General features: G+C 43.8%; 1 protein-coding gene across 1 annotated transcript in view; it reads left to right on the forward strand.

Moving 5' to 3' along the window:
- Window positions 1-2,585: 2,585 nt before the first annotated feature.
- Window positions 2,586-25,223, forward strand: part of LOC111220828 (microtubule-actin cross-linking factor 1-like) — a 114,709-nt gene continuing 92,071 nt past the window's right edge. Inside the window, exons 1-19 of the mRNA XM_022744065.1 lie at window positions 2,586-3,134; window positions 3,336-3,800; window positions 10,406-10,572; window positions 11,038-11,150; window positions 11,978-12,084; window positions 12,628-12,747; window positions 13,538-13,633; window positions 14,114-14,241; window positions 14,464-14,557; window positions 15,118-15,272; window positions 15,945-16,248; window positions 16,719-16,847; window positions 16,976-17,053; window positions 18,114-18,275; window positions 18,555-18,659; window positions 19,540-19,635; window positions 19,958-20,083; window positions 22,910-23,062; window positions 24,296-24,307. Coding sequence (XP_022599786.1) covers window positions 2,586-3,134; window positions 3,336-3,800; window positions 10,406-10,572; window positions 11,038-11,150; window positions 11,978-12,084; window positions 12,628-12,747; window positions 13,538-13,633; window positions 14,114-14,241; window positions 14,464-14,557; window positions 15,118-15,272; window positions 15,945-16,248; window positions 16,719-16,847; window positions 16,976-17,053; window positions 18,114-18,275; window positions 18,555-18,659; window positions 19,540-19,635; window positions 19,958-20,083; window positions 22,910-23,062; window positions 24,296-24,307 — 3,159 coding nt within the window. The remainder of the gene's footprint in view (window positions 3,135-3,335; window positions 3,801-10,405; window positions 10,573-11,037; window positions 11,151-11,977; window positions 12,085-12,627; window positions 12,748-13,537; window positions 13,634-14,113; window positions 14,242-14,463; window positions 14,558-15,117; window positions 15,273-15,944; window positions 16,249-16,718; window positions 16,848-16,975; window positions 17,054-18,113; window positions 18,276-18,554; window positions 18,660-19,539; window positions 19,636-19,957; window positions 20,084-22,909; window positions 23,063-24,295; window positions 24,308-25,223) is intronic.

The following is a 25,223-nucleotide window of genomic DNA, read 5'->3' on the forward strand; positions in this document are numbered from 1 at the left end:
AGAGAGAGAGAGAGAGAGAGAGAGGTAGGAGTAATGAGGAAGCGGATAGGAGGAGGAGGAGAGCCAAGGAGGGAGGGGTGGATTGTGAGAGTGAGAGATCGAGCAGAAGAGAGTGTGAAGCTGCAGCAGGCGGGAGATAAAAGCTTTTCTCTCTCTCTGCCGGCGTCTGCGAGCCAGGGATAAAGCAGAGGAGCGCAGCCAGCCAGAGGAGAGACAGATCCAGGCTGCCTGCTGTCACTGGAGCTCCCGGCTTCCCCCGGATCAGCAGGCCTCACACCACAAACGCACAGCAGGACAAGACACACTCGTGGACACGTATACAGAAGGGCTCACACAGCTGACCAGGGGACCGCCTAACCTCGCAGGCTCAAACACACACTCGTACTCTCTGCTGGACGGCCACACACTTTCAGTTTCTGTATCCTGCACCGTATCAATCGGATCAATCCAGCCATGCTTGTCAGATGGAGCCTCTTTCTCTTTTTTTAGCCGGAGACGCCCTGTGCTCCTGTCTCTGCTCCCTGCATGTCTTTGTTTTTTAAGGGGGACATGGAGTGCGGACCCTCTCGTCCTAACCTTCTGGGTTCGGGATTGCCTTCCGCTGGACATTGAATCCCTTTGGCTCTGTTCCAGATACACATCCGTTCGTGAAGTAGGTCTGCTACTAGAACTGGATCTTGACGAGACCTTAGCGAAGCCAACTGTGGACCAGTCTCTTCCTCCCTTGCTCTTCCTCAGAGTCCAGTTCCAGATCCTATCCCAGATGCCTCCTTCTAATTGGATCTAGTGGTTGTGAGGAGCTATTAAGAGCCAGAAAGGCACCAGAGAGGAGAAGAAGAACGAGAGCCTCTTTCCCCAGCCTGTCATGGTCTAAATACCCCCCACCTCCTGCAAACTGTGGATTTTGTCAGGCTGTTGCATCGTCGCACTGCACCACCTGATGAAGGGGAAGCTTGTCTGAGTAACTGGCAGACTGACACCAGGACACAGGAGCTTTATGATTGGACAGTACTGGAGCACAATTTCAAGCCAACTCTGGTCCTCAGGGAGTCTGACATCAAGGTGTTTGGGGGGGGGGGTCTTGTCTCTGGTATCCAGGCGAGAGGCGTGTGATGTTGAGGTGTCTGGGGAGCTTAAGGTGGAGTCTGCCTCCATTTATCTGCCTCCAGATTTAGACCGGCACCCTGCTAAAGGTTTTCTGGACCACGATGCCTGATGACTCCACAGGTATCTGACTGCACTCTCCTGCCAGTCTCGTCAGCGGGAGAAATTAACGCCAGTGATTTCGGATCCCAACATATTGACAACAACAGAGGAGGAACACACACATGCTAGAAGGATTGACACGTCACATGAGACACCAGCTCAATGAGCAGCAGAAACCGTGGGAGGATGATAAGGAGACGCATTGGGGCGGGAAGCTGATGCTCTGATCGAGTATTTAACAAGCTGTCGGAATATTGGCTGAATCTCCCAGCAGTCTGTGGCAGCATTGGCTGACTGCACACTATCTCTCACCCACAACCAATCTGGATGCCGTGCTGCCTCGGCAGAATGAGACACCGAGCTCACCGTCACTACGAGAGATATCGACAGCCTCGCCTTTAATACGACTTCCACTACGAGCACCGTGACAGAGAGGATTCCTGCTGATCTCTGTTGTGGGGCTGACTTCAGTTACTGATCGTACTTCTCTCCTCTTGCACTGCAATAACATTACCACAGTAGGAGAGAGGCATCATTAATGCATGAGCTCAGATAGCTGCTATATCTGAGTGTAGATAGAGCTCCTGGATTACAGCGGCACCTGGAACCCACTTCATTTTTTTGTGGTTTATAGAGGATGGAAAAAGGATCTGGCGTGTTGTTTCTCTCACATCACTGAATAACAATCATGAGACTGCCACTGACTCCAACACCAACCAGAAATCCTGCAGGACAAACACACGCAGACTTTAACACTTTGTTCCCATGTCACACACAGACACATGCAGTGTGTGTGAAGCACTAATGGGCTGAATAGCACTGGACTGCGCTGCATTTTTCTCTCTACCACGCTCATCATCCTGCCTGACACATCGCCTTACATCAGGTAACAGTTCACCTGCCAGGAGCCTGGTGATAAATCAACAGCTGACCCCAAACAAATTTATTTTCCCTCCTAATGTTGCTCTGCTGACACAACTGTGTCCTCGTGTCCTTGACTGCGACCACAAGTCTTCTGGGATAAGGAAAACAGACCAAGTAAAGCAGCCAGCTGCTCGTGTACATACTGCCCCCCCTTGTTTTACTGTTTCTATTCACCAGGTTGTATTTAAGATGGTGCCATGGGAAACGGAGATAAACCTGCTCATCCTAGCTTCACATTACTCACAGCTGTCAGGTTGATGAGGGAGCTGTCAGCCACTTGTCAGTCTATCTAAACATTTCCTGTCCTGTGTCTTTTTTTTTTCGAGGGGTGGGGTTTTACTCTCAAGCACCTGGAATAAATGCTCAAGCCTCAAGGAGCAGTCATTTGGCCTCTACCATGGATTAACTGCCTGTAGTTCCTGTTTTATACTCTGTTCTCTGTCAGCATCAAAGACATGGGGAACTCCATGGGTTGTGTCAGGCCTCCTCGGGAGGGGGAACTCGGTGGAGCCCCCCCACTTTCACCAAAGAAGCGTCTACGTTTCAGGCGCAAGCACAAGGGCAAAAGGGTCAGGAAAGAGGAGGGAGAGAAGGACGACTACGAGCAACAAAGAGGCCATGAGCCTGATGACAGAGAGGAAGAGGATGAGGACGAGGAGGAGAAACACACAGGTGTAGAGGCAGGAGATTCAGATTTTAGCAACAGAGCGAGGACTCTGATAACAGTGCCTGACACCCTGTTAACTCATTCCAAAATGAATCTGCACAGCAATACTCTCTCCCCCGGCTCCACCAGTGCCAGTGTTGGGGGCTTTTTGGGCAGCAGAATACTTGAAGTGTCCCCTAATCCCAGCCCAGCCTGGAGAGGGGTCTTCTGCCTTCCAGGGGAGGAAGACACTGTCAGCGCAATCATAGATGTCTCCAGCATCCCGAGCCAAACCACAACAACCACCCCAGTCAACACAGCCCCAGCCCTGGGCAGCACCACTCCAGGCGGAGGGAGGGTCTGTCGTGTTCGGGAGAAAGTCCAAGGGGTCCTAGAGAAACCTTGGATCCTCCGGCAGAAGAAGGAGAAAAAGGACAAAGGGAGAGCAGAGAAAGAAGAAAAGGGGGATGTAGGGGTAAAGGGAGGATCAGAAGGGACATTAGGGCTGGTGCAGACACCGACGGATCGGGAGCGCAAAGGTGTGGTCCATATCCGAGAGGTGGACGGTAAACTCTGCGTGGTGCGGACCATGTACCCCAGTGACTATGGCTCTCCACTGTGGAAGGGCGAAAGTGACAGTGAAGTGGAGGTGCGTAAAGAGCCTCCTGTCCCGTCTCCACTCACAGGAAATATTCTCAAAGTCCTGCTGTCTGAGGAGGACAAGAGTAGAGCCAAGATGTCTGCCGGTGAAACCCCACTGTCCTTTACTGAACTGCAGGTTCAGGAGACTACGGGTGTCAAGGGGTTCAGGTTGGACTCTCCATCTCGAGCGCAGGAGAGGTCATCTCTCTTGGAGTCGGGATACGCCAGCGACCTGCCGCTGACCTCTCCAGAAACAGCGGGCACCACCCCCAGTCAGACAGACTGGGGAGGGCTGACCAGCAGCTCGTCAGAGAGGCTGGACTCCATGATGGAGAGTCCTCTGTCGCTGCAGCAACAGGCAGCTGTGAAATACCTGCCACAGGTTTGTGTCCTGTCATCCACTCATCAAATCCTTTATCCAGCTTCCTCTTAGATCTTTATCCGTCTTGAAGTTTGCCACAACAATTAGTTGATTAATCCAGAGGTTGCCGCCCCCCGGGCTGCTGGACCTTGAAATAAATAAAGGTTGAAAACCTTTGGATTAATAAAATAGTCGATGGACAGACAACAACACTTCTGGTGATGCATTAACCATATAAGTCATTTAGTAAAGAAAATAATAAGCATTCGCAAGTGTGAGATTTTTTATTATCATAAATTGGACATCTCTGGGTTTAGACTGTTGATCATCAGCATACAATCTACATTTTCACAATAAAAATACTTGACAGATTAATCAGGAGTGAAAAGAATGGAAGTTGCAGCCCAGTTCCTGACATCCACAGTGTTTCTACTCCCCTGTCCTGATTCCTGATGTCTAGTCCTGATAGACCCACATGCACTGACCACAGGTTGTTCTAAGACTTCGTTTCCAGGAGTTGAGGATTGTCTTTGTTAGAGGTGAGAGTGGAGTCTATGAGGCATTGGTGTACTTGGATTGTTTTGCTTCAAATTGAGCACTCGAGACTTTAAACCTGTTCTGGCGGGGCTGTCAGGATCCCGCGTTTCAAACCAGTGGTCTTTAGAGCCAGGAGAGGCATTCACTGCTCTGTTTGTATGAGTGTGGCTTTTTGAAGGCTGCCTTTGTTGTCATTCGTGCACCATGTTTGTGGTGATGAAAGGTTGTGTGTGTGTGTGTGTGTGTGTGTGTGTGTGTGTGTGTGTGTGTGTGTGTGTGTGTGTGTGTGTGTGTGTGTTTTTGTTGTTATCAGCTCAAGAAAGGCACTGCGTTTCTCCATTCTTTCCGCCTCTGTCCCTGGAGGCTAATCAACGCAGCCCAGACCGTCTCTACATCCTTCTTTCCCAGTATCCTCCTCCCCTCTCCCTCCCCCTCTCTCTCTCTCCTTCGTCTCCCTCTATTGCTTGTTATTTTCCTCACACTACACACTCTCTCTCTCTCCTGACGTCTGTTAGAGTGAGAGAGACAGACAGGACGGGGGTGTGTGTGTGTGTGTGAGAGAGAGAGAGAGGTCATTGCTTCAAATGACAGGGTTCCCTGCAAACAGTAACTTGTCATTTCCCATCAGTTCAATAGTCTGTGTTTGTGTCTGTCTAGCTTTGGTGGTTTTGGCTGGAAAAGGTTTAGGTTATTTGGGGATAAGCAGAAGGGTGAGATGGGTTCTTTTGACATTACTGCCATCATATTCTGAGTGTGATTGACTCTGTAATCTCTCTACATTAAACTTGACTTTGTTTTTCTGCTACGCAGTCTTCTGCCTAGTTACAAGCTTCCTGCAGTTAGGGCTAAATATCATTAAAATAAAGTTTAAATACATTCAAAAAAGTGCTGATAAAATAAATACCTTTACTTTTTATTTAACTTCAGACCCAGATTTTAAATGTAAAATATGGTCTAGCTGTAGATGAGAAAATAGGCCCAAACTGGCAAAACTGATCTTAATGTGGAAATATCTGATTAGACAATAAAAACACTGTTTAATGCCAGCTTTTTTTTTTTTACTCAACAAAAAGTGCACCAGACACGTTTTGTTTGGTACCAGAAAAAAAAAATACTGCTCTTGCCCACAAGAATGTTACTTACATCCCAAAAAAAAAAAATCTTTAAACCTTTTTGCACTGTCAAAAACGAGCTAAGCTGCAGGGCCTCAAATCTGAGTTTGTCGGTGCTTTGTTGCTTGTTGATTGTTGTTGTTGATGTCTGGTCCAATATAAAAGGCAAAGAGCCGGGGCTTTTCTTTTGGTGTCAACTTACAACTATTAACCACAGCTTACATACACACATGTACGGACCTGAGTGAGCTATAGTCCAGCCCAGTGTGTTGCTATACAGTGTGTGGTCATGTTTGGGTTGCATCAGATGTCTGGGGCTCAGTTGCAGGAATGATTAGAGTGTGTGAGTTCTTGTGCTAGCTTACAGCCCTTCAGCTTCTCCTTCACCTTGAAAATGAAAGAGCTGCTGCAGCTGCTGCAGTAGCAACAGATGAGCGACGCGTTTCACAGCGGCTGCCATAGTTCACTCAGTTTTCCTCCACATTATAAAGACAAGCACAGCTGGTGACGTCATGTCAGGTTGTCTTCAGTGCTACGTGTCTTATTTGATGCACAGTTGCTGCTGAGTCATGAGAAACGCACACACTCTCTCACACACACACACACACACACACACACACACACACACACACACACACACACACACACACATACATACAGATACTGTAGATCCCAGCTCCACAGAGATCCCTAGTTCACCAATAATCAATACTCCTGTCTTGTGTGTGTTCCTGTGTACATGTCAGGATGTCTCTGTGTTCAGTTTAAAGTGCAGCTGTCCTGTGTGTGTGTGTGTGTGTGTGTGTGTGTGTGTGTGTGTGTGTGTGTGTGTGTGTGTTGGTGTGTGTGGCGGCCCTTTTCTGCATAAAAAGGGATTTGAAATGCGCATTCATCAGTGAGACGCTGCTTCGTTGAGCCTCCAGGGGATTCTTACCACACACTGAATCCACCACTCAAATTTATCCATATACACGTCCTCCTGTGTCTGAAGCTATTCGGCCATCCATCCATCATCTGTCTATCTGTCCCTCATCCACCCATCCATCCTTTTCGCTGTGTACCAGTTTGTTTAAGAGCCAATAGAACCATCTTTTCTTTTATCTTCTCTTCCTTTCCTCCTCCTTGTTGTTTTCTCCTCCCTCCCTCCCTCCCTCCCTCGCTCTCCCTCCTCTGCACACAAACTTCAAAGAGGCCATGTTTTTAAAAGAGGGCTGGTCCAGAGCCCCAGGGGGCAGCTAGTGGATCATGGATGATTGTGACAGGATCATGGCTGCACTGAACACGAACTGCGACCTGCTCTGATCTCACTGTGTGTTTATCTGTGTGTGCTCTATGTTTATCTGCAGTAACAGTTGCATGGCAGAATCAGACATACACACACATATACTTACACATCATCCATGAATTTACACGTTACATACAGACCATCATCAGAGAAAAGTGCTCAGTTTTAAAACCAGGACTTTAAACATGCACCTGCCCTTTACTCCTGTATGTCATGTGACCAAAGCTGTGATCTGTTTTTGTGTGTGTAGCCTAATATGGATGGAAATGAGCACGTATCATGTTCACACATTTTGTCTGAATGGCTGAGTTTGATGTCTGCAGAAGTGCATGTGAATGTCACATCAAATGAGGCAGGAACTCTAGCAGAAATTAGTCTCAGTTCACTAATGATATAAGTAAAAGTAAATGATTTCACAAGGTAGAGTTGTGTATATTTAAATGACTCATTAGTTCTAATGCTACAAGTTAGAGCTAAAGAGGAGTCGGTTCAGTTAATTAAACAGTTGGTCTTTCGGTTTGTTTGCTGAATAACCAGCAGGTTAATCAAGCAAATCATCTGATGTTAGGTTGACATGCTGTACTGACTACACAGATTCTTAGTTCACATGATTTCCAACCAGGGAGAAGTAGTTGGACAAATTGTATTGAGTTTTGGAGCGTATGGTTTTAAGGATGCCCCTGACAGTAATGCTATGCAGAGACAAACCATGAGCTGCTCTCTTGGGATGCAGGAACAAAGACATTGTGCAAAGTGGGCTGTTGAGGGGGATGTATGATGCCTTATCCAGTTTCCAAAGGAAACACTGACCAAAAAGATCTTTAACTGGAATAGAGCACACGGCTTCACTTGATCAAAGGAGGTCGCAGCAATATTTTCAGTCATTGCAGTATAATATAAATACAGTCGAGCAAAACTGGAAACAATGGAAGGAGATTTCGAACAAGCCAGAACTCATGAATTATTATGTTCAAATCAGGGATTACTGCACGGCACCACACGCTCTATTGAATTTATAGAGAAGGCCAAGCTCCCTTTGTGCTCAGTTAAGAACCACTATGCAAATATAAAGGTGGCGAAGAGCAGCTTTTGTGTTTTTTGTCATCTTGGTGTTGTTGAGGGTGAATTTCACTTTCTGTCCCATGTACAGTGACATGAGGAATAATCTGTTTGAAGAACCCTGATGTGTTTTGTGTGTCTGAAGGTAATATGCTGAGTCGCCTCTTTAATGAAGAGATTTTTGTTTTAGTGACATTTATAGAAAAAGCACGGCAGACAGAGGACACTGTATCCATTCTATACGGACGTTTCTATCACGGAAATGTTCCCTTTTTAATCTGTGGAGATATTTCTTGTGATTTTTCTCATGGACCTCCTGGTTGTTGTTGCTGTCTAGTGTCTTAAAAGCCCATTTGGACCAGGTGGACAGTGTGTTACTGTATAATCCTCGAAATGTTGTGATCATAACAGTAATCCACTTCCAGTTCTGCAGTGATATTTACCTTTTACATTTAGGAACAGATCCCTGTTCTGCTGCCTGAATATCGTGAAGGTTTGTTCTTGACCTCTGCAACATGTACGTGTGATAAAATGTTGAAAACTCAAGCTTCACTGGCTTTTTCAGGCAGATTTCAACCACATCTCACTGCCAAGGTTCTGTAATCTGGTCACGTGATAACACGCTCCATTTGCAAAGGAAGAAGGCCATGAAATACAGTAAAAAGCTCCTCAAACAGTTAGCGTATGTCCTCTTTGGAACATCTCAGAGGGTGTGTTTGAATCACCTGAAAATAAGGAATAAACGAATGGCCGACGTGCACATCAGTCAGCGTAGGCTCCGTGTGCGGATGCAGCCCTCACACAGACAGACTGCTGTATCAGTATTCAGATGGAGGATTAGAAGCTCTGTATTTCTCTGCAAAGGAGTCCGTAGAGGCAGAGACACTGAGTTCTGCAGAGAAACACACACCAGAATTTACATTTTCAGATTCCCATTCAAATCACACACTGTGATATGTATCATTGTTTGCTCGTGATATGTGTTCTCACTGAGACACTGGTGGGAATGATAACCTGAAAGTTGTGTCACACACTTCAGGGGATGGATGTGTAGAAGATGGTTGTAGTTGTCTGGAGTTGCTGTTTGCATATCAGGAGTGTGACAGCAGACTCTGCTCTGCGTCTCTGCATGTATGTGGGGATTTATGTTTTTCTTTGGATGAACAGGGATATTAACCCATAAGACTTTATGTGAAGCTGCTACATGCAGTATGCTGCATGTCACCCCCTCTCCTCTGCTGCCGGCCTTGTAACTCATTTTCATCTCCTCTCCTCTCCTCTCCCTCCCCCTCCTCTTCTTTTTGGCTGTTGCTGCAGTCCCCTGGCACACACCGGACTTTCATACTGCTCTATATTAGCAGCAGGGAGAGAGACACACAGACAGACAGACACACAGACAGACGGTCAGAGGAGGAGGAGTGTAAGGACAGTCAGTGAGGGAAGGAGGGATGACAGAAGAATACTGATGACAATAGCAGCAGCCAAGCACTGACAGTTTCTGCATATACATCACTCCTCCTTTGTCACTGTGGACCGTTGGACCTAAAGAAAGCAAATTGAGAGGAAGGAGGGCGCGGAGGGAAAATGGCCAAAGTGGTCGTGTAGTTCAGAGAAACAGAACACATAGATAAAGAAGCGGTCGGTCTCCATGGAAGCCTGGTTTCCCCTCAGACTCGCCCTCAGTAAACATACATGTCTTCACAGTGCTTTCAGGAGCTGTGTGTACCAGCATCCACCAAAAGGCATCTGTTATAAGATAATACAAGCTAGTAATCTGAAATGATTACAGGAGAGTAATTATCAAGATGTTTTGAATAGTCCTGATTTGGTGAATGCTATTTCCTACAACAAGCAGAATCAAAGAAGACCTAAGAATTATAAAGTATTGCCTAAAAATTTCTCCTAAAAACCCAAAGATAAAGCAAAATCAAAACAATATTTGGCTCCTTTCTGGGGGGCTAGTACGTACCTGAAGTCCCTGGCTGAGGAATCAAGGAAGGAATCGTCATTTCACAGACAGATCCTATACGTCTGACCTGTTCTGTGGTATTTAGTTCACTGCCAGTGAAAAAGCACTGGGGGGAAATGTGATGAGGTGAATGAAGAGGAGGAGCAGGATGAGACTGCTGAGCAGATTGATCAGCATCAGAAGCAGAACAGATGAAAGAACGGGAAAAACTGAAGAGACAGATCGAGGTTGGAGAGGGGGAGTCACGAGACAGAAGGAGAGGAAGGAAAGGAGGCAAAGTGTTGGGGGGGGGGGGCACAAGCTAATGAGCAGGCGAGACGGGAAATGATGGAGTGAGTAAATAGGAAAAAACTTCCATTAGTAGAAAAATACATGCGTCTCGGTTTCATTATCAAACTCAGACACGTTTTGTTCCACATGCTAAAGGTTAGTGATGATGAGCGACAGCAGGTGACAAAGCCGTCGCATATTTCTGCCGAATCATTGTGGTTGTGTCTTTATGTGAGTGTAACAGGATCATGTGTGCTGGTGTGTGAATGCATCAATACAGAATATGCATATGATTCATTCCTATGATTTTTTTATTTATTTATTTATTTTATTTGAATGCACCATGTGAGAGACAGGAAGTAGTAACCCCCTCTTCTCCGCCCGTTCCCTCCAGATTTCAGAGATCTATGTGAGCGGCGAGTCGGGCGACCTCACAGCCAAAGAGAAGCTGTTATTATGGAGCCAGCAGGCGACAGAAGGCTACCCAGGCCTCCGCTGTGTCAACTTCACCTCATCCTGGAGCGACGGACGCATGTTCAACGCTCTGCTGCACAGATACAGGTTAGAGGACGAACGGCGAGAGAGTGTCACCTGTGTTAGTGTTTAGTAGTGGTAAAGTCTGATTTCAGAGAAGACTGGCTGAAGTGTCTTACCGTTATCCCTGATACAAATAAAATGTATTGAGTTAAATAGCAATCAACTGCTTCGAAGTCAAACTATGAGTTTAACAGCCTGCAATGGTAAAAATCCTTAAATGCTGACACACAATTACTCAGAGAAACACAGGGCCTCAAGGTGGTTCAACAAAATATGCAAATAATTCCACAAAAACAATTTTTGACAAGTAATTGTAAACTGCTTTGAATTCACAAGTATATGCATAAAAAGTGAGGAGTGCTCAGCCCTCTCCGAGGCACTGCAGATACCGTATGTGTTGTTCACGCGCTGCAGAAATAAGCAGATAGACCGACACCCACTCGAATAACACATCCCCTCTGTGTGTGTGTGTGTGTGTGTGTTTTCCAGGCCAGACCTGATCGACATGGAGATGGTGTCACGGCAGAGCAACCGTGAGAACCTCGAGCAGGCCTTCGAAATCGCTGAGTCGTTAGGGGTGACCAGACTGCTGGACGCTGAGGGTGAGACTGTTAATCTGAATGGACAAACTGACCGGCTGACTCTCTGCCCGATCAGGCTGAATCCTGGGAAACGTAACAACTGTAGAATAACTGTAGAATTATTTATGCTGCTCAGAGTTTTTTTTTATGTCTTGTTTATTTCTAGCTTTTATTTTGGAAGTCTGCCAACATAAGAACATGCCAACCAACCCCAGTGACTGACTACTAAATTACTTATGTTCAAACTCTCCCCTTAATATCTTATATTCTGCATATCTGTACTTATTCTGTATTTTGTCCACAGAAACATATTAAAATCTGCTCACCACAGGCCGTTAATTCCCTGTAAGCAGTGACATTTTGGCTGATGTTGACCTCTTGAGTCCTCTGAGCCTAGTTTAGCAGCTGGAAGAGTGGGATACTGTTGAATGTTTGACTGATCATTCTTTATAGTTCCTGTCTAATGCTACATCTTAGCATCAGCTAGCTCAAACTGGCCAAAGAAAAGTAGCTGGATAATGTGGTTTCAGGTGGTTTGAATGTCAGATTTTTATTTTTCCATCTTTACTTCTTTCATGTTTGCAGATTGTCTTGCTTCTAGTAGTTGTCTTATTTGACTTTTTAAAATCTTAATATTTTATGGTTACACCTATTGACATTTTATCCATTAAATTATCTTAAATTCAGAGCCAGAGGTGATTTGCAAACATTAAAATTCAAATGTCAGGATTTCAGGATAATATGAAAAACAAATAATCAAATCTTTTCTTATGTTTAAAAAAAAAAAGAAAAAAAAAAAGTTTTTCAGTTTTTCGTCTCTAATTCTCATTATTTCTCTCTCTCCTCAGATGTTGATGTTCCGTCTCCAGATGAGAAATCAGTCATCACCTACGTCTCTTCCATCTATGATGCCTTCCCTAAGATCCCTGAGGGAGGAGAGGGCATCGCCGCACATGTATGTCATACTCTGCTCCACCCATGTTCACCACTTTGACTGTGCAGCCAGCTCTGACCTTGAGCTCGTTATAGCCGGATGTTTCTCTGCTCTGCATTCCTCCGTCTTACAGGCATCATTGATTAAGATTTTTCACATTGTTATTTGTACATCTCAGTTTCAGGGTCATTCTTAACATGCACCACAGTTGATAGTATACTGTGATACAGTCTGACTGCATCAGCTGTCGTTGCTTCATCTCATGTTCACTTTTTAAAATGTTTAATGATTTTTCACTTTATTCTCGGAGGAAACGTTCTTTCCATTTTGTTTGTTAGTCAGCTGTGCAGCTTCATGAGTAATGACCTGGAACTTATGATGCAGTTATTTCAATGGTGTTGTAGTCATTTACTATAAATTACATTTTGTAAAATGAAGATGATGAATCTGAACGCATTTTTGAAGCAGTTTGTGAATTTATGATGTTTCCACTGTGAAATAACTGATTCACGTCTCTGCGTGTGTCTTTCCCTCCTTCTCCTTCCTCCTCCTCTCCATCATCAGGAGGTGGACCAGCGCTGGTCAGAGTATCAGTCCAGGTTCTCCTCTCTGCTCCAGTGGAGCCGCCAGCATACGACCCTGATGGCCAACAAAAATTTCCCACAAAACCCTGTGGAACTCAAGGTGAGTGCCCAAATTGATTTATTCATCTTATGCAGTTTCTCATTACTTCCGTTAAATCAGTGTCAGCGTTTGTGTTCATATAAGCACAGAGAGAGGAAAAAGACTCTAATCTCTCTCTCTATAGTAAGTTTAAAGGATAAATTACCTTCAAAAACAGACAGAATGTATCAGCACCGTGTGAAAATTGTCTCTGTACAGACACAGTAGATTTATTATCTTGAGTCTGTAATTCAAATTACTGCACATAGCATGAATACAAACTGTTTCTCTAAACACTCTCTGCTTGTGGTGAGAATCAGATTCCTTCTTTGTTTCCTCGGCTTATTCTCCTCAGTCCCACCAACATGCAGTCAGGAAAAAAGAAAGCTGACAGGCAATTTCTGTAAAGCCTCCAGAGAACAAATAGAGGGACAGAGGGAGGGGAGGCCAGGGGTTTAATAAAATGGAGAACAACAGAAAGACGATGTTCGGCGAGCGAGAAAGAGAGTGAAGCATTCAGATTAAAAGGAAATAGTTTGCAGAGGAGAGGCATAATGTTGGAAAATGAAGAAAAAAGGAAGCTGCTGTGACATAATGTCTGAAGACTGAGGGAAAAGAGGGAGGGAAAACGAAGTAGCTTGAGATGACCGGAGAGAAACTGGCTAATGAGCACCCAGGGAGAGAGGCTGTGATTACAAAGCTTTTACCTGCTGATAACAGGTTTTGACTTTGTGCTTGACCTTAAACAAAGCCTTTGATAATACTGACCTCATAACACTCATAAGCAGCTCCTGTCTCTCTCCTCCTGCAGGCACTTTACAACGAGTACGTCCATTTCAAAGAGACGGAGATCCCCGCAAAGGAGGGCGAGAAAGGTCACATCGAACACCTCTACAAACTGCTGGAGGTAAGAATGAACAGAGGCAGGAAGGAAGAGAAGAACACGAGTGAGGGGGAAAAGAGAACAGAGTGTAGAGATGAAGGTGACCAACATTTGGCACCATGTGCACGGCTCATTTTGTATCATGGGGTTCAGCTCAGGGGGGGTCATGTGAATGTCACTGAGAGAGAGAGAGTTTTGTTGTGGATGTGTCTGTGTGAATTGAGTCATACGTTTCTCTCCCAGGCCAAGTCATCTCCACTGTCGTGCTGTTATCAATGCAGCAGATTGTTTGAATGAACACAAACTCATGATGTCTGATTATAGTTCCCCCTTTATTCTCACTCAGCTGATGTTACCAGGGTGTTTGTCTGTGGTGCGACTTATGATCGCTCAAATATAACTCTGATGTAATGATGTCTTTCAGTGGAGTGTGTTAATGCACTTGCACTGAAGCTTGATGGGATATTAAGTACATTTTTATCCTGTGTGTGTGTGTGTGTCCAGGTGTGGATAGAGTTTGGTCGTATTAAGCTTCCTCAGGGCCTCCATCCCAATGACCTGGAGGAGGAGTGGGGGAAACTCATACTGGAGATGCTGGAGAGAGAGAAGGCCCTACGGCCAGCTGTGGAGAGGTACACACAGTACACACAAATACACACATGCACACACACACACAGGTCCAGTCAACTGCCTACTTTGACCAGGATGCATGTAATTAGATGAAAACCGCTGATGCAACTCTTGGTGTGTGATTTTCAGGGACATGTCCCTTTAACCCGTGTGTGTGTGTGTGTGTGTGTGTGTGTGTGTGTGTGTGTGTGTGTGTGTGTGTGTGTGTGTGTGTGTGTTTTCAGGCTAGAGCTGCTGCTTCAGAGAGCCAACAAGATCCAGAACATGGCTCTGGACTGTGAGGAGAAACTCACGCTCGCCAAGAACACACTCCAGGCTGTGAGCACCGACCCTCTCTCATCCTACACCCTTTTAATTTCACACACATGCACACACACATGCACGCACGCACGCAGGGTCCTCAGGTTTACGTAGGGTAAATGTTTCATATTCTTCATAATAGTTTACAGTGTATTAATGTGTTAAAGCTGTAACAGTAAGTGCGCTTCTGGGACAATAAATATTTACTCACCACTTTCCCTGGATTCTGCAGACACAGAAACACTGAGTCTTCCCTCTGCCAGTCAGAATGGAGACAAACTCACCTTAAAGACCTCTGTCTTTTCAAGTATTAGTCTTTAAAAAAAAAAAAAAGCGTTTTGTAGTGTTCTTATTCTCACTATATTAATCCAGTGTTTTCTGCTGCATTGTCTTGCTTTTCTCATAAGGCCTACTTTGATTTCACTATGTTGTCTACTGAATCGATGCCTTGGGGAAACACTAAACCTCAGAATATCGCAGCTCATCAAAAAGTACCTTTGCACATAAACCAAGTAAGAAAATCAACGGAAAAACTAGCAAACAAAACCTGATCAAATCCTCCATCCTCTGGTGTCCAGGACATGTCTCGGGTGGAGAGCGGCGAGGCGGTGCAGTGTGAGAAAGAACTGGCCTGTTACCTTCAGGACTGTGAGTCTCTGATCAGACATCTCAACCAGGAGCTCAGAGTCCTCCGAGATGAGAAATACTACCAGGTGGAGCAGCTGGCGTTCAGGTGAGTCAGGAGAGAAGAGGTTGATGGATAAAGATTTTTTTTTTTTTTTTACTCCAGTGAAGAACGTGTGGTAATAAGTGTTCAGCTCTATGAAAGTGGTGCTTGTATAATTAATTAAATTTAATAAGCAGGAATGCAAACAGCTCGTTGCACCTGATTATAGGTCAATCATTTGCATTATTTTGCCATTAAATCCTATTAAAGTGTAAAAATGAGCTGCGATGTAAATCAGCGCTGCCAGAAAAGAAGCAGAGAAAATCCCCATTTTGTGATAATTCAGCTCCATCAGTTTTAGAATTTTAGACCTTATGAAACTTAATGAAACAGCCATTTTGAAAAATTTCCACAGTATGATGCCCTTTAATGTAGGACTGCAGCTATAGCTATAGAAACTGCCCGATTTGAGCCTCTTTCTTCTCAGTATTTTGCCCACAAACTATCGAGGACAAGCTGTCAAGGCAGCTATGAGCTTTGTTGGACGTCTTGAATGCACGGTTAAATGCTTCTCTCACTTTAATGCGTTTCTGGTCTCATTGTATGACACTGTAAGACAGGGTCACAGCTTGAAATCACTTTACCTACTGGGGAAATCAAGGCAGGGAACGTAATAAGTACCAGTCCGCCCTCCAGTCACTTTTATTATTATTACTTATTTTTGTCCCCCACCCCCAGAGTGTCCTGCCTTCAGGAGGAGCTGGTCTCCCTCAGACTGCAGTGCTCCAGTGTCTACAGGAAGGGACATTTCTCTCAGGCCCTGGGCAGCACCGGGGCTGAGCACCCCACCCAGCGGGCCACTGACAGCGGCCTCTCACTGGGGCAGACGCTGCTGGGAGCTGTGGGAGTTGTCGGGGCTGTCGGAGCAGCGCTCCTGCGGCGACCCATGGCTCGCTCCCAGCTGGTGGCCATGTCTTCATCAGAGGACGAAGGAAGCCTGAGGTTCATCTACGAGCTGCTCGGATGGGTGGAGGAGACACAGGTCGGTCGCTGTAATACTTAGATTTAGTTTGAGTTATTTTATTTCTGGATGTTTTTCTCTTTATTTGATTAATGATTTGGTTTATGATCAGAAAGACCCAGAGTACAAACAGAAAATCAGAGAAGCAGAAACTTCTGCTTCTGATACGAATAAAAAAAGAAAAGAGATTGTATGTCATGAAGTGATTCTTCAACCTTCTACAAAATACCAAGAAAAAGAAAAAAAATCTCATTATGATACATTTTTTATATTTCAATGGAAAATGTGATTAATTAATCCACAGAGTCATTTAATCTGAAACAGTCATAGAGACTGAACAGCATTAACAGAATCAAATCTACATTCAAAAGGCATTACAAGCCGGAGAACACATTGAACTGATACTGAGGGGCGAGGTAGTCATTCAGAAAAATGTAAAATGAGGGAAAGAGCTTGTATTTGTATGAACTGTGGGTCTGTGTGTGTTACAGGAGCTGCTGGAGCGAGCTGAGTGGGGCGCAGACCTTCCCTCTGTAGAAAACAACCTCCAAGAGCACAACAACATACACACTGCAGTCGAAGAGCTAATGAGCAGCCTGCAGGAGGCACGCAGCTACGAGGTACACACACACACACACACACACACACACACACACACACACACACACACACACATCACTCATTCACAGAGGTCTCTGCGCTGAGAGTTGTGGTTTGTACTGAAGCTGTGCCGTCTCTTGTCCCACAGGCAAAAGTTTCCCCCAACTTCAAGAGCAGTTACTCTGAAACCCTGGCCAAGCTGGAGCACCAGTACTGCAAACTACTGGTCAGTGTCAAAACAAGAGCTGTGTGTGTGTGTGTGTGTGTGTGTGTGTGTCTGTGTGTCTGTGTGTGTGTGTGTGCATGTGTGTGCGTGCGTGCGTGCTTTGTTTCTCAGTTCACCCCCTCCCTCAGTTAATCCCTTTACAGCATGACAGGATTCTCATGCTAATAACACACAAATCTGCATCTGCTCTCTCATTTGTTCCTTTCCCTAAATTTCTCTCTTTCATTTCTTTGTTCCCCGTCGCTTCTGCTCTCTCTCTCTCTCTTAACATATTATTAGAGCTACATTTGTAATAAACTCCTGTATGTAAGAACACCTGCTTATAAAATTAACCTTGTATTTCTTGAATAAAAGACTCTTAGAGTTGTTTTGGTTTTAGTCTCTTAAAGCTTCATTAACAGTCTCCAGTCAGTTCAGCTGCCTTATTTCTGCCTGCTGCATTGTTTTTTCTTAAGATTCATGTGCTTACAGACGCACTTATAACAATCTAAGTGATAATATTATCCAGAGGAACATTCAAAGTAGAGCATTACTTCTCTTCTGTGAGGCAAAAACATTCACTTGGAAAAAATAAACCGCAGATGTTTGTGGTATTAACGTCACTCGAATAAAAGTGCCAGTGTGGGATTAAGGAAACATTAATTATATGTGTTCAAATATGATAATCACTGCCTTGACTGATTTCTCATGACTATAATATCACAAAACAGTTTATATATGCTGCAGGAACTAAAGGAGAAAAAGCACAGAGCAAGTTTTCTTTGATAGTTTAAGAAATACTTGATGGATGATTTATGATGCTTTTTAAAACATTCCTTTTTCTAGAGAAGCTTATATAAAGACACGTATTTAAAATGGCTCATTAAATACCTATTATTCATATTCAAAGGCCAGTTCTGTTGCAGTGATTTGTCTTTCTTTCTTTCTCCACATCACTTTATTTCGACCTTAAAATCTATGTAAATGAACCAAAACCATTTCTCTCTCTCTCTTTCTCTCTCATTTCTCTCTCTACTGCTGATCAGCATGACGATGATGTATGTTTGTGTGGTTGCCATAGGAACATTCGTCATGGCGCCTGCGGAGCTTGGAGAGCCTGCATGCGTTTGTGTCGCACTGCACTGAGGAGCTGATCTGGCTCAACGAGAGGGAGGAGGAGGAGATCGCCTTCGACTGGAGCGACAACAACACCAACATGAACGCCAAGAGAGAATTATACAGCGTGAGTGGAGGAGGAGGAGGGAGAAACAGATGCACACTGATGGTTTCCTCAAGTCAAAAACAAAGACCACAAACCTCTGTAATTTTACAGGAAACGCTGATGTTATTGTATCTGAAAGAAAAACAGTAGACACGCATAAAACAAGCTCCAAATATGCCCAAACATTTATTCCACATACAGAAAATCTGAACTCAGACAAGAAGTACTGTTTGTACACAGACAGTGTTTTAACAGTCAAGTGTCATAAAATCCTGAAATCAACCATCCTTGTGTTTACAGGAAATGAGGGAAGAGCTGGATGAGAAACGAGACATAATGCGGTCACTTCAGGAAACGGCCAGCCGTCTGTGTCAGGAGAACCATCCAGCCAAACAGACTGTGGAGGTGAGTGTACGAATCCATTCAGTTGAGCTGAATGACCTTTAAAGATGTCGGGGTTTTGTGTCCATGACTCTTTTTGTGGGAACTGTTCAAACAAAATCTCTTTGTTAAAAATGCTCCTTGACAGCAAACTTGATGTTTTGTTTTGTTTCACAGATTTATTATTATATTCAGAAGAGCATAAAAATTCATCTGACCTTTTGTAAACCTTTTTGGCAAAGAGGAGAAACTGCTGTTTGCATCTAATAGAAACTACATGACAATGAAAAATACTGGAATAACAATACGTATCTGGGGTTCGGTTTCCACCAGTCACATGTTCACATGTTCCTCCATCGCTGCTCAGTTGAGAATAGTAAAGGCCAGAAAATGAGTGAAATCCAGAATCTTTAGATGCCGCCTGAAAACCTGACTCTGACTGTGCTGATCAACATCCAGCCATGGTCCTTTAAACATATACATGCCCCCTTTGCTAGATTTTATGAGTGCTGTGTGACAACCTCTGTCAATTTTCAATTTCAATTCAAAGCAAAATTACAAACATTCAATGGAATCAAGTTATCAAAGAAAAAAAATGTGAATAACATTATTAATTTAATAAAATACAATAATGGTTTGAAGGAGAAAAAAGCACAATAAAATTATATCCATATACACAGACACATATATACACATGAGATAAGATGTACCTTTATTGATCCCCCATAGAGGAAATTCAAATATTTATACATAAATATTCATATATACATATGTAAATATACGCATACATAAAGGTATACATACACATAAAAGCAGCTCTCAAATAAAGAAAAAGGAGGCGTGCTGTTATGAATGATGGTTGTCTCTCTCTTCCCTCTGTCTCCATCTTTCCTGACGTCATCAGGCGTACAGTGCAGCCCTGCATACTCAGTGGCAGTGGGTGGACCAGCTCTGTGTGTGTGTAGAGCAACATCTCAAAGATAATACGGCGTACTTCCAGGTGAGACTGAAAGTTTTATTACAGTGTTTATCATGTCAATGTCTGAGCAAGACGTGTAGTAGCTGTCCTCCTTGTTACCAGTGTCGTCTCGGCAAATCGCAGCGTGAGGTTTTTAGAAATGATTTAGAGGAACATGTTTGTTTGACTTTCATTATACACTCAGGCCTCTGACTGCCAAAACATGATGGTTCTTTAATTTAGAATGAGGATAATTATTCAGTCCTCAAATTTGTTTCTATTGAAAGTGAATGAACTATTGCAGTAAAATCATTTATGTTCATCCAAATGTTTCAATCTCTGTCTTTTTTTAATGTTTCTTTAGTTTATGAGTGACGCTCGGGAATGTGAGTCGTACCTGCGGCAGCTCCAGGAAACCATCAAGAGACAGTACACCTGTGACAAGAACAGCAGACTGAGCAAACTGGAAGACCTGCTGCAGGACTCCATGGTATCTGCTCTGTATCTCTGTAACTCTGAGTCTCAGTTCTATACAGGGAAATGATATAGTCATCTCTGACACGGAGCAGTGCCCACAGAGTTTTCCAACTTCTTTCCCTCTAGATACAAATTCTGCCTTTATTACAGCATCTTTTTATTTCTGTTAAACCTCGGATTCATCTGAAGTATGTTTCACCTAGGACCTTCAGTCTATGGTCCAGATTTAGTCTATTTAATGCTAAACCCCAGTGGAGCTTTTTTAATAGAGGTTAGTCAACACTAAATCTCCATTTCCAACGAGAGTCTTTCATTCACCATCAAATAGATAAATGTCTTTCTCTCACAATAAGGACCTCATGCACATTGTGTCTTAATTCCAGTTTTAGTTTCTATTCAGAATACAAGAAGCTCAAGTTGAACTCTGCCCCCATCATTTTATATATTTATTTGTTTATTCCTGCAGATGTTTTTATGATTGACTTTTAATATTCACAGGGGATTATTTGCTTATTCTTCTAACAGCTCCAAATGATGTCATGTAATACACAGTTTGTTTATCCCAGTTTACAGGGTGTTCCCTAAGGTTCAGAAGGAGATGCTGCCACCTTGTGTGCACACTGCAAATCTAAACATGACATATTGAAAAATGATCCTGGACTGAGACTTGAACATGAATGAATGGTCATATTCTAACACAGAAGGAACAGTATCTGAGGTGATAGTGACTGTTGAGCTCGGCCTCAGGCAGCTGCAGCACGCCACACCACAGGGCCAAGTAATCTGTTCGCTGAGTCATCCCCCCGGTGGCACATTTGTGATACTGCCATCTTCACACCTACCTTACTTACACACACACACACACACACACACACACACACACACACACACACACACACACACACACACACACACACACACACACACCTCTGACTTCAAGCAGATGGCAGAGTTAGTGTGGGCAGCTCCACAGGTCAACTGAGCATATCCTCCCATCAAAAAAGTGTGTGTCACAAACAGCAGCTCTTTTCACTGATCTGTGTTGTTATGTACTGTACAGTGTGTGTCTACATTCACATGCCATAGAACGATGTTTACCTCTCTGCGTGTTAGCGTCTGTCTGTCTGCCTCTGTTTGTGTGTGTGTGTGTGTGTGTGTGTGTGTGTGTGTGTGTGTGTGTGTGTGTGTGTGTGTGTGTGTTAATCAGTTTCCAGCTCCAGTTAATGAGATTTCCAGTTCGCTCTGCTCCATTTCTCACTGAAAGATGAACTGATTAGATCATGATGGTCAAAGGTCAAAGGTCACTGTGACATCAAAAACACATTTTTGGCCATAATTCAAGAATTCATACACTGATTATGACAAAATACACCTACTCCTTCAATTCATCCAAAGTCTTACCCAAGATTTTTATGGATGAACTGATAAGGTCTTGGCTGTCAAAGGTCAAATGTCAAGTCAGTGTGACCTCACAAAACACTTTTTAAATTATGACAAAAATGTGTCATAATTTCTATATATGACTCTGGATAAACAGGGATGTAACCTTGAACTAGTCTGAGTGGAGGAGATGGCAATTCTAATTTTAAGAAATCAATTAATCATCATCAATCATTGAAGCAGTGCTTCTCTTATGATCTTAATTGTTTTTATAGTTTTAGTTGTTGATCTTGTGGTTGTAGTAATTAATTAGAATTCCTCATGTACCCACATGTTGATTTATGACTGTACAAACTGTGTTTGTCAGTTAACTTGTTTCGGTCCAGCAGTGCCGCTGACTGCGCTGAATCTCATCTCAGTGTGAAATTCATCTCAGTGTGAAATTCATTTCAGCGGCGTAATGTATAAAGTTATTACCACCGGCCCCCCTCTCAGCTTCCCTCTCTCCATCTCATTCTGTTGCTACCTCTCCCTCCGTTGATCTCTTTCTTGCTGTCCCTCTCCTCTCAGCCCGTCTCCCTGTTTGTCGCTCTGTAATGAATCCTTAATGACTCTCTCTGCTGGGGGCGAGACAGAAATGAAATGTAATTCCAGCAGTCAGAGTGAAGAGCACACAGTTAAATGTTTCATGGTTTGGACTCCACACATCTCAGGAGCTACAGGCTAACTAGAACTTGCAGGATTTGCACTTTATCTAATGGAACATGTTGTTGAACATAATGCGTTTAATATGATTTGAGCAGATTCTTGTGTTGTCAAATCAAAACATGTCAGTGAAAGACACACAGTCATACTCTTAGCAATGCTAGCAGCTCTAGGGATGACTGTGACGTCAGTCCACCACTGACATACATTCTGAAATATCTCAACAACTATAAGATGATTTTGGCACAAACCTTTCTACACACGGTCGTAGTTCTCAGGCGATGCATTATCACGACTTTGAGGACCCCTCAACTTTTCTTCTAACGCCACCATCAGGTTAACAGCTGTGATTTTGATTGAAATGTCCTAAGGAGAGCGTTCCACAATGTGCCCGGGCTAATAGCTAATAGCAAACGCCCGGTCACCCTTAGTCATAAACTTTGACCTTCGGGGGGGAAGAGCCGACCTCCTTCCGCCTATCTCAATTGTCGGTTGGGCACATACCATGTAAACAAATCAGAATGCAGTTGGGGATTGAGCCGTTTAAGGCCTTAAAAGTCAGCAATGAAATTTTAAAATCAATCCGAAATTTAACAGGGAGCAAATGAAAGGAGGCGAGTACCAGAGGACTGTTAAACTGTTCAGGATCAGTAGAGTTCATTGACAGACTCACAGAACATTATAACTTTAAGACTAACTAGAACCTGAGGTGATGAGCAGTTTGAATGTCTAACGATTTCTCTCCGTCCTGCAGGAGGAGAAGGAGCAGCTGATCGAGTACCGCAGTACGGTGGCAAGTCTGGTGGGCCGGGCCAAGACATTAGTGCAGCTCCGCCCCCGCAGCGCAGAGAGCACCCTGGGAGCCACCACACCCATCAAGGCCATCTGTGACTACAGACAAATAGAGGTACGGCACCCACATATATTATACTTCATGAGCACGTGGGTGTGCATGTTGTTCCTTTTCCTCTCAGTGAATAGTTAGTGTAAGTTTCTGATGCTGAAAACCTGGACTCTGTGAATCTCTCCAAGCAGAAATAATCCAGTCTTATCTCAGGTGTTAATGAAGGTTTATATAAGGAGCTCCTCTGACTACCAGCACAAGGTCGTGACAAATGATGTTTATATTTAGCACCAGCTCACCGCTGACCTCACCACTCTATTGTTTTGACCCTTACCACGAGCCGCCTCCTCTCCGCCCTGCACTCTCTCTCTCCAAGCCTTCCCCACAACCACTCTGTGGCTTCTCTATTTTAGCTGCTTCCTCCACGCTGTGAACTTCTTCTTTAGACTGATGACAACGTCTACACAAACTCTTTTCTCAGTGTAGGTGCTTTTATATTGATGAATAGATTACAGCAGTGGAAGTTTTTTTGGTAACATTTCAACACAACTGTTTTCACTTCATTCTAACTGGCACATACTGATAGCAGCTCTCAGTTTAGAAGCTGAAGAATAATGGCGGCGATCCAGAATCTATCACTGACATAATTCTCACAATAGATGATTTTTTTTTTTTGCCTTTGTTTGCCTCAGAAAAACTTGCTGTGATTGGATCTTTGCACGAGCCCAAAAATAGCCAAAAGACACTTGGAAGAGATTTGAAGCTGTGTGCCGTTTTTTCCCTCAGTGCCACTTTTATTTAACACATAGAAACCAGCGCAGTCTTCCTCTCTCTGCATCTCACTCTCAGCTGCTATGTCCTCAGGGAATCTAAAAGCTGATCAATTATACATCTGTCCCATCCCCTCTGCAGGCCAAGCTGAAAACCATCACCTAGCTCTCCAGCAGCTTGGCACGGACACACAGCTGCCCCCTAATGCTGCTATTTTTAGTCTGCTGTGTTAGATTCCTCAGGGTCGATTTGTTCACTGAAGCGTGCTGTATGTGACGTGTTGTATCCAGGTGAAGGTGGTTTGGTTCTCTGCCGAAAAAACACTAAAATAAAGCAGTGTGTGCTGATATTCACCAGACCAAAGTGCACATGACCAAAAGTAATCTTTCTCTCCTTCACTTTCCTGTGTGTTCTCCTCTCTCTCTCTCTCTCCATACCCCTATGTACCTTTTTGCCTCTCCCCTCTCGCTCCCTCCTCTTCCTCATCCTCTCCCCTTCCTCTCGTCTGTCGGCTGGGCTGGCAAGACAAACATTCAGGTATAACTGCCTATATTCTCCCTCTCTCACCTCAGATTCTTACACTGCACACACTATGCTGTGGTTGCCCCTCTCCTATCAGCTGGTCTTAGATCCAGATTTAGTTTCTCTGCTCACTGTGAGTCTGATACCAGCCCTGGTCGGTGTCTTAGGGTAAAACTGTGAGCTGTGTATTATTTAAAGGAATTAGCAAAAAGCAGCACTCTAGTGAAAATTTGCAAAGAAAGTTTGGTCACCCCAAAGACAAAGAAGCTGTCTCGAGGAAATGGCAGGTTTTTGAAGATGTAACAGTGAAAAACACTGGCAGCAGTTTGATCTGTGTGTCTTGTCATGTAGTTTCATTTTCTACAGCAGCGGTTCCCAAACGTTTCCAACTCATGGTCCACTTGAGAATTTAATAAATGTCGGTGGCCCACATCCGACCCCAAAACAAGACAAGTATATAATGTGGTCCAGCCAGCGACGACTGCAAAGTTCCTACCGGAGGCTTATCGTACTTATCAGCTTGTTTGTTTGTTTAATTAGATCCCATTAGCTTTTGCATTGCCGCAGCTATTCTTCCTGGGGTCTGTACAGGTTTGATGTTGACAGTACAACCATACATATCCACAGTGTTCACCACAACACAATAATACACATAACACAATACACGACACATAGTAATGCACATAATAAAAAAGGTGACTCAACAAACACAAAGAAAATAAACAGTGATCGGCTTTAATACGAAAAAAAAGAAAAGAATGAAAGATTTTCAACATTTTGAAGCTGTTAAAGATCATTAAGTTTTTAGACATTTAAAAACATTATTTATATTTTTATTTATTTATAACTCATATTCATATAATATATATTCATCATTTTTTCACAAAAATTGTAATTGTAACTTCATGGCCCAACAGTGGGCCACAGACCA

This window comes from Seriola dumerili, unplaced genomic scaffold (genome assembly GCF_002260705.1).
Source record: "Seriola dumerili isolate Sdu_G_001 unplaced genomic scaffold, Sdu_1.0 BDQW01000078.1, whole genome shotgun sequence".
Classification (NCBI taxonomy): Eukaryota; Metazoa; Chordata; class Actinopteri; order Carangiformes; family Carangidae; genus Seriola; species Seriola dumerili.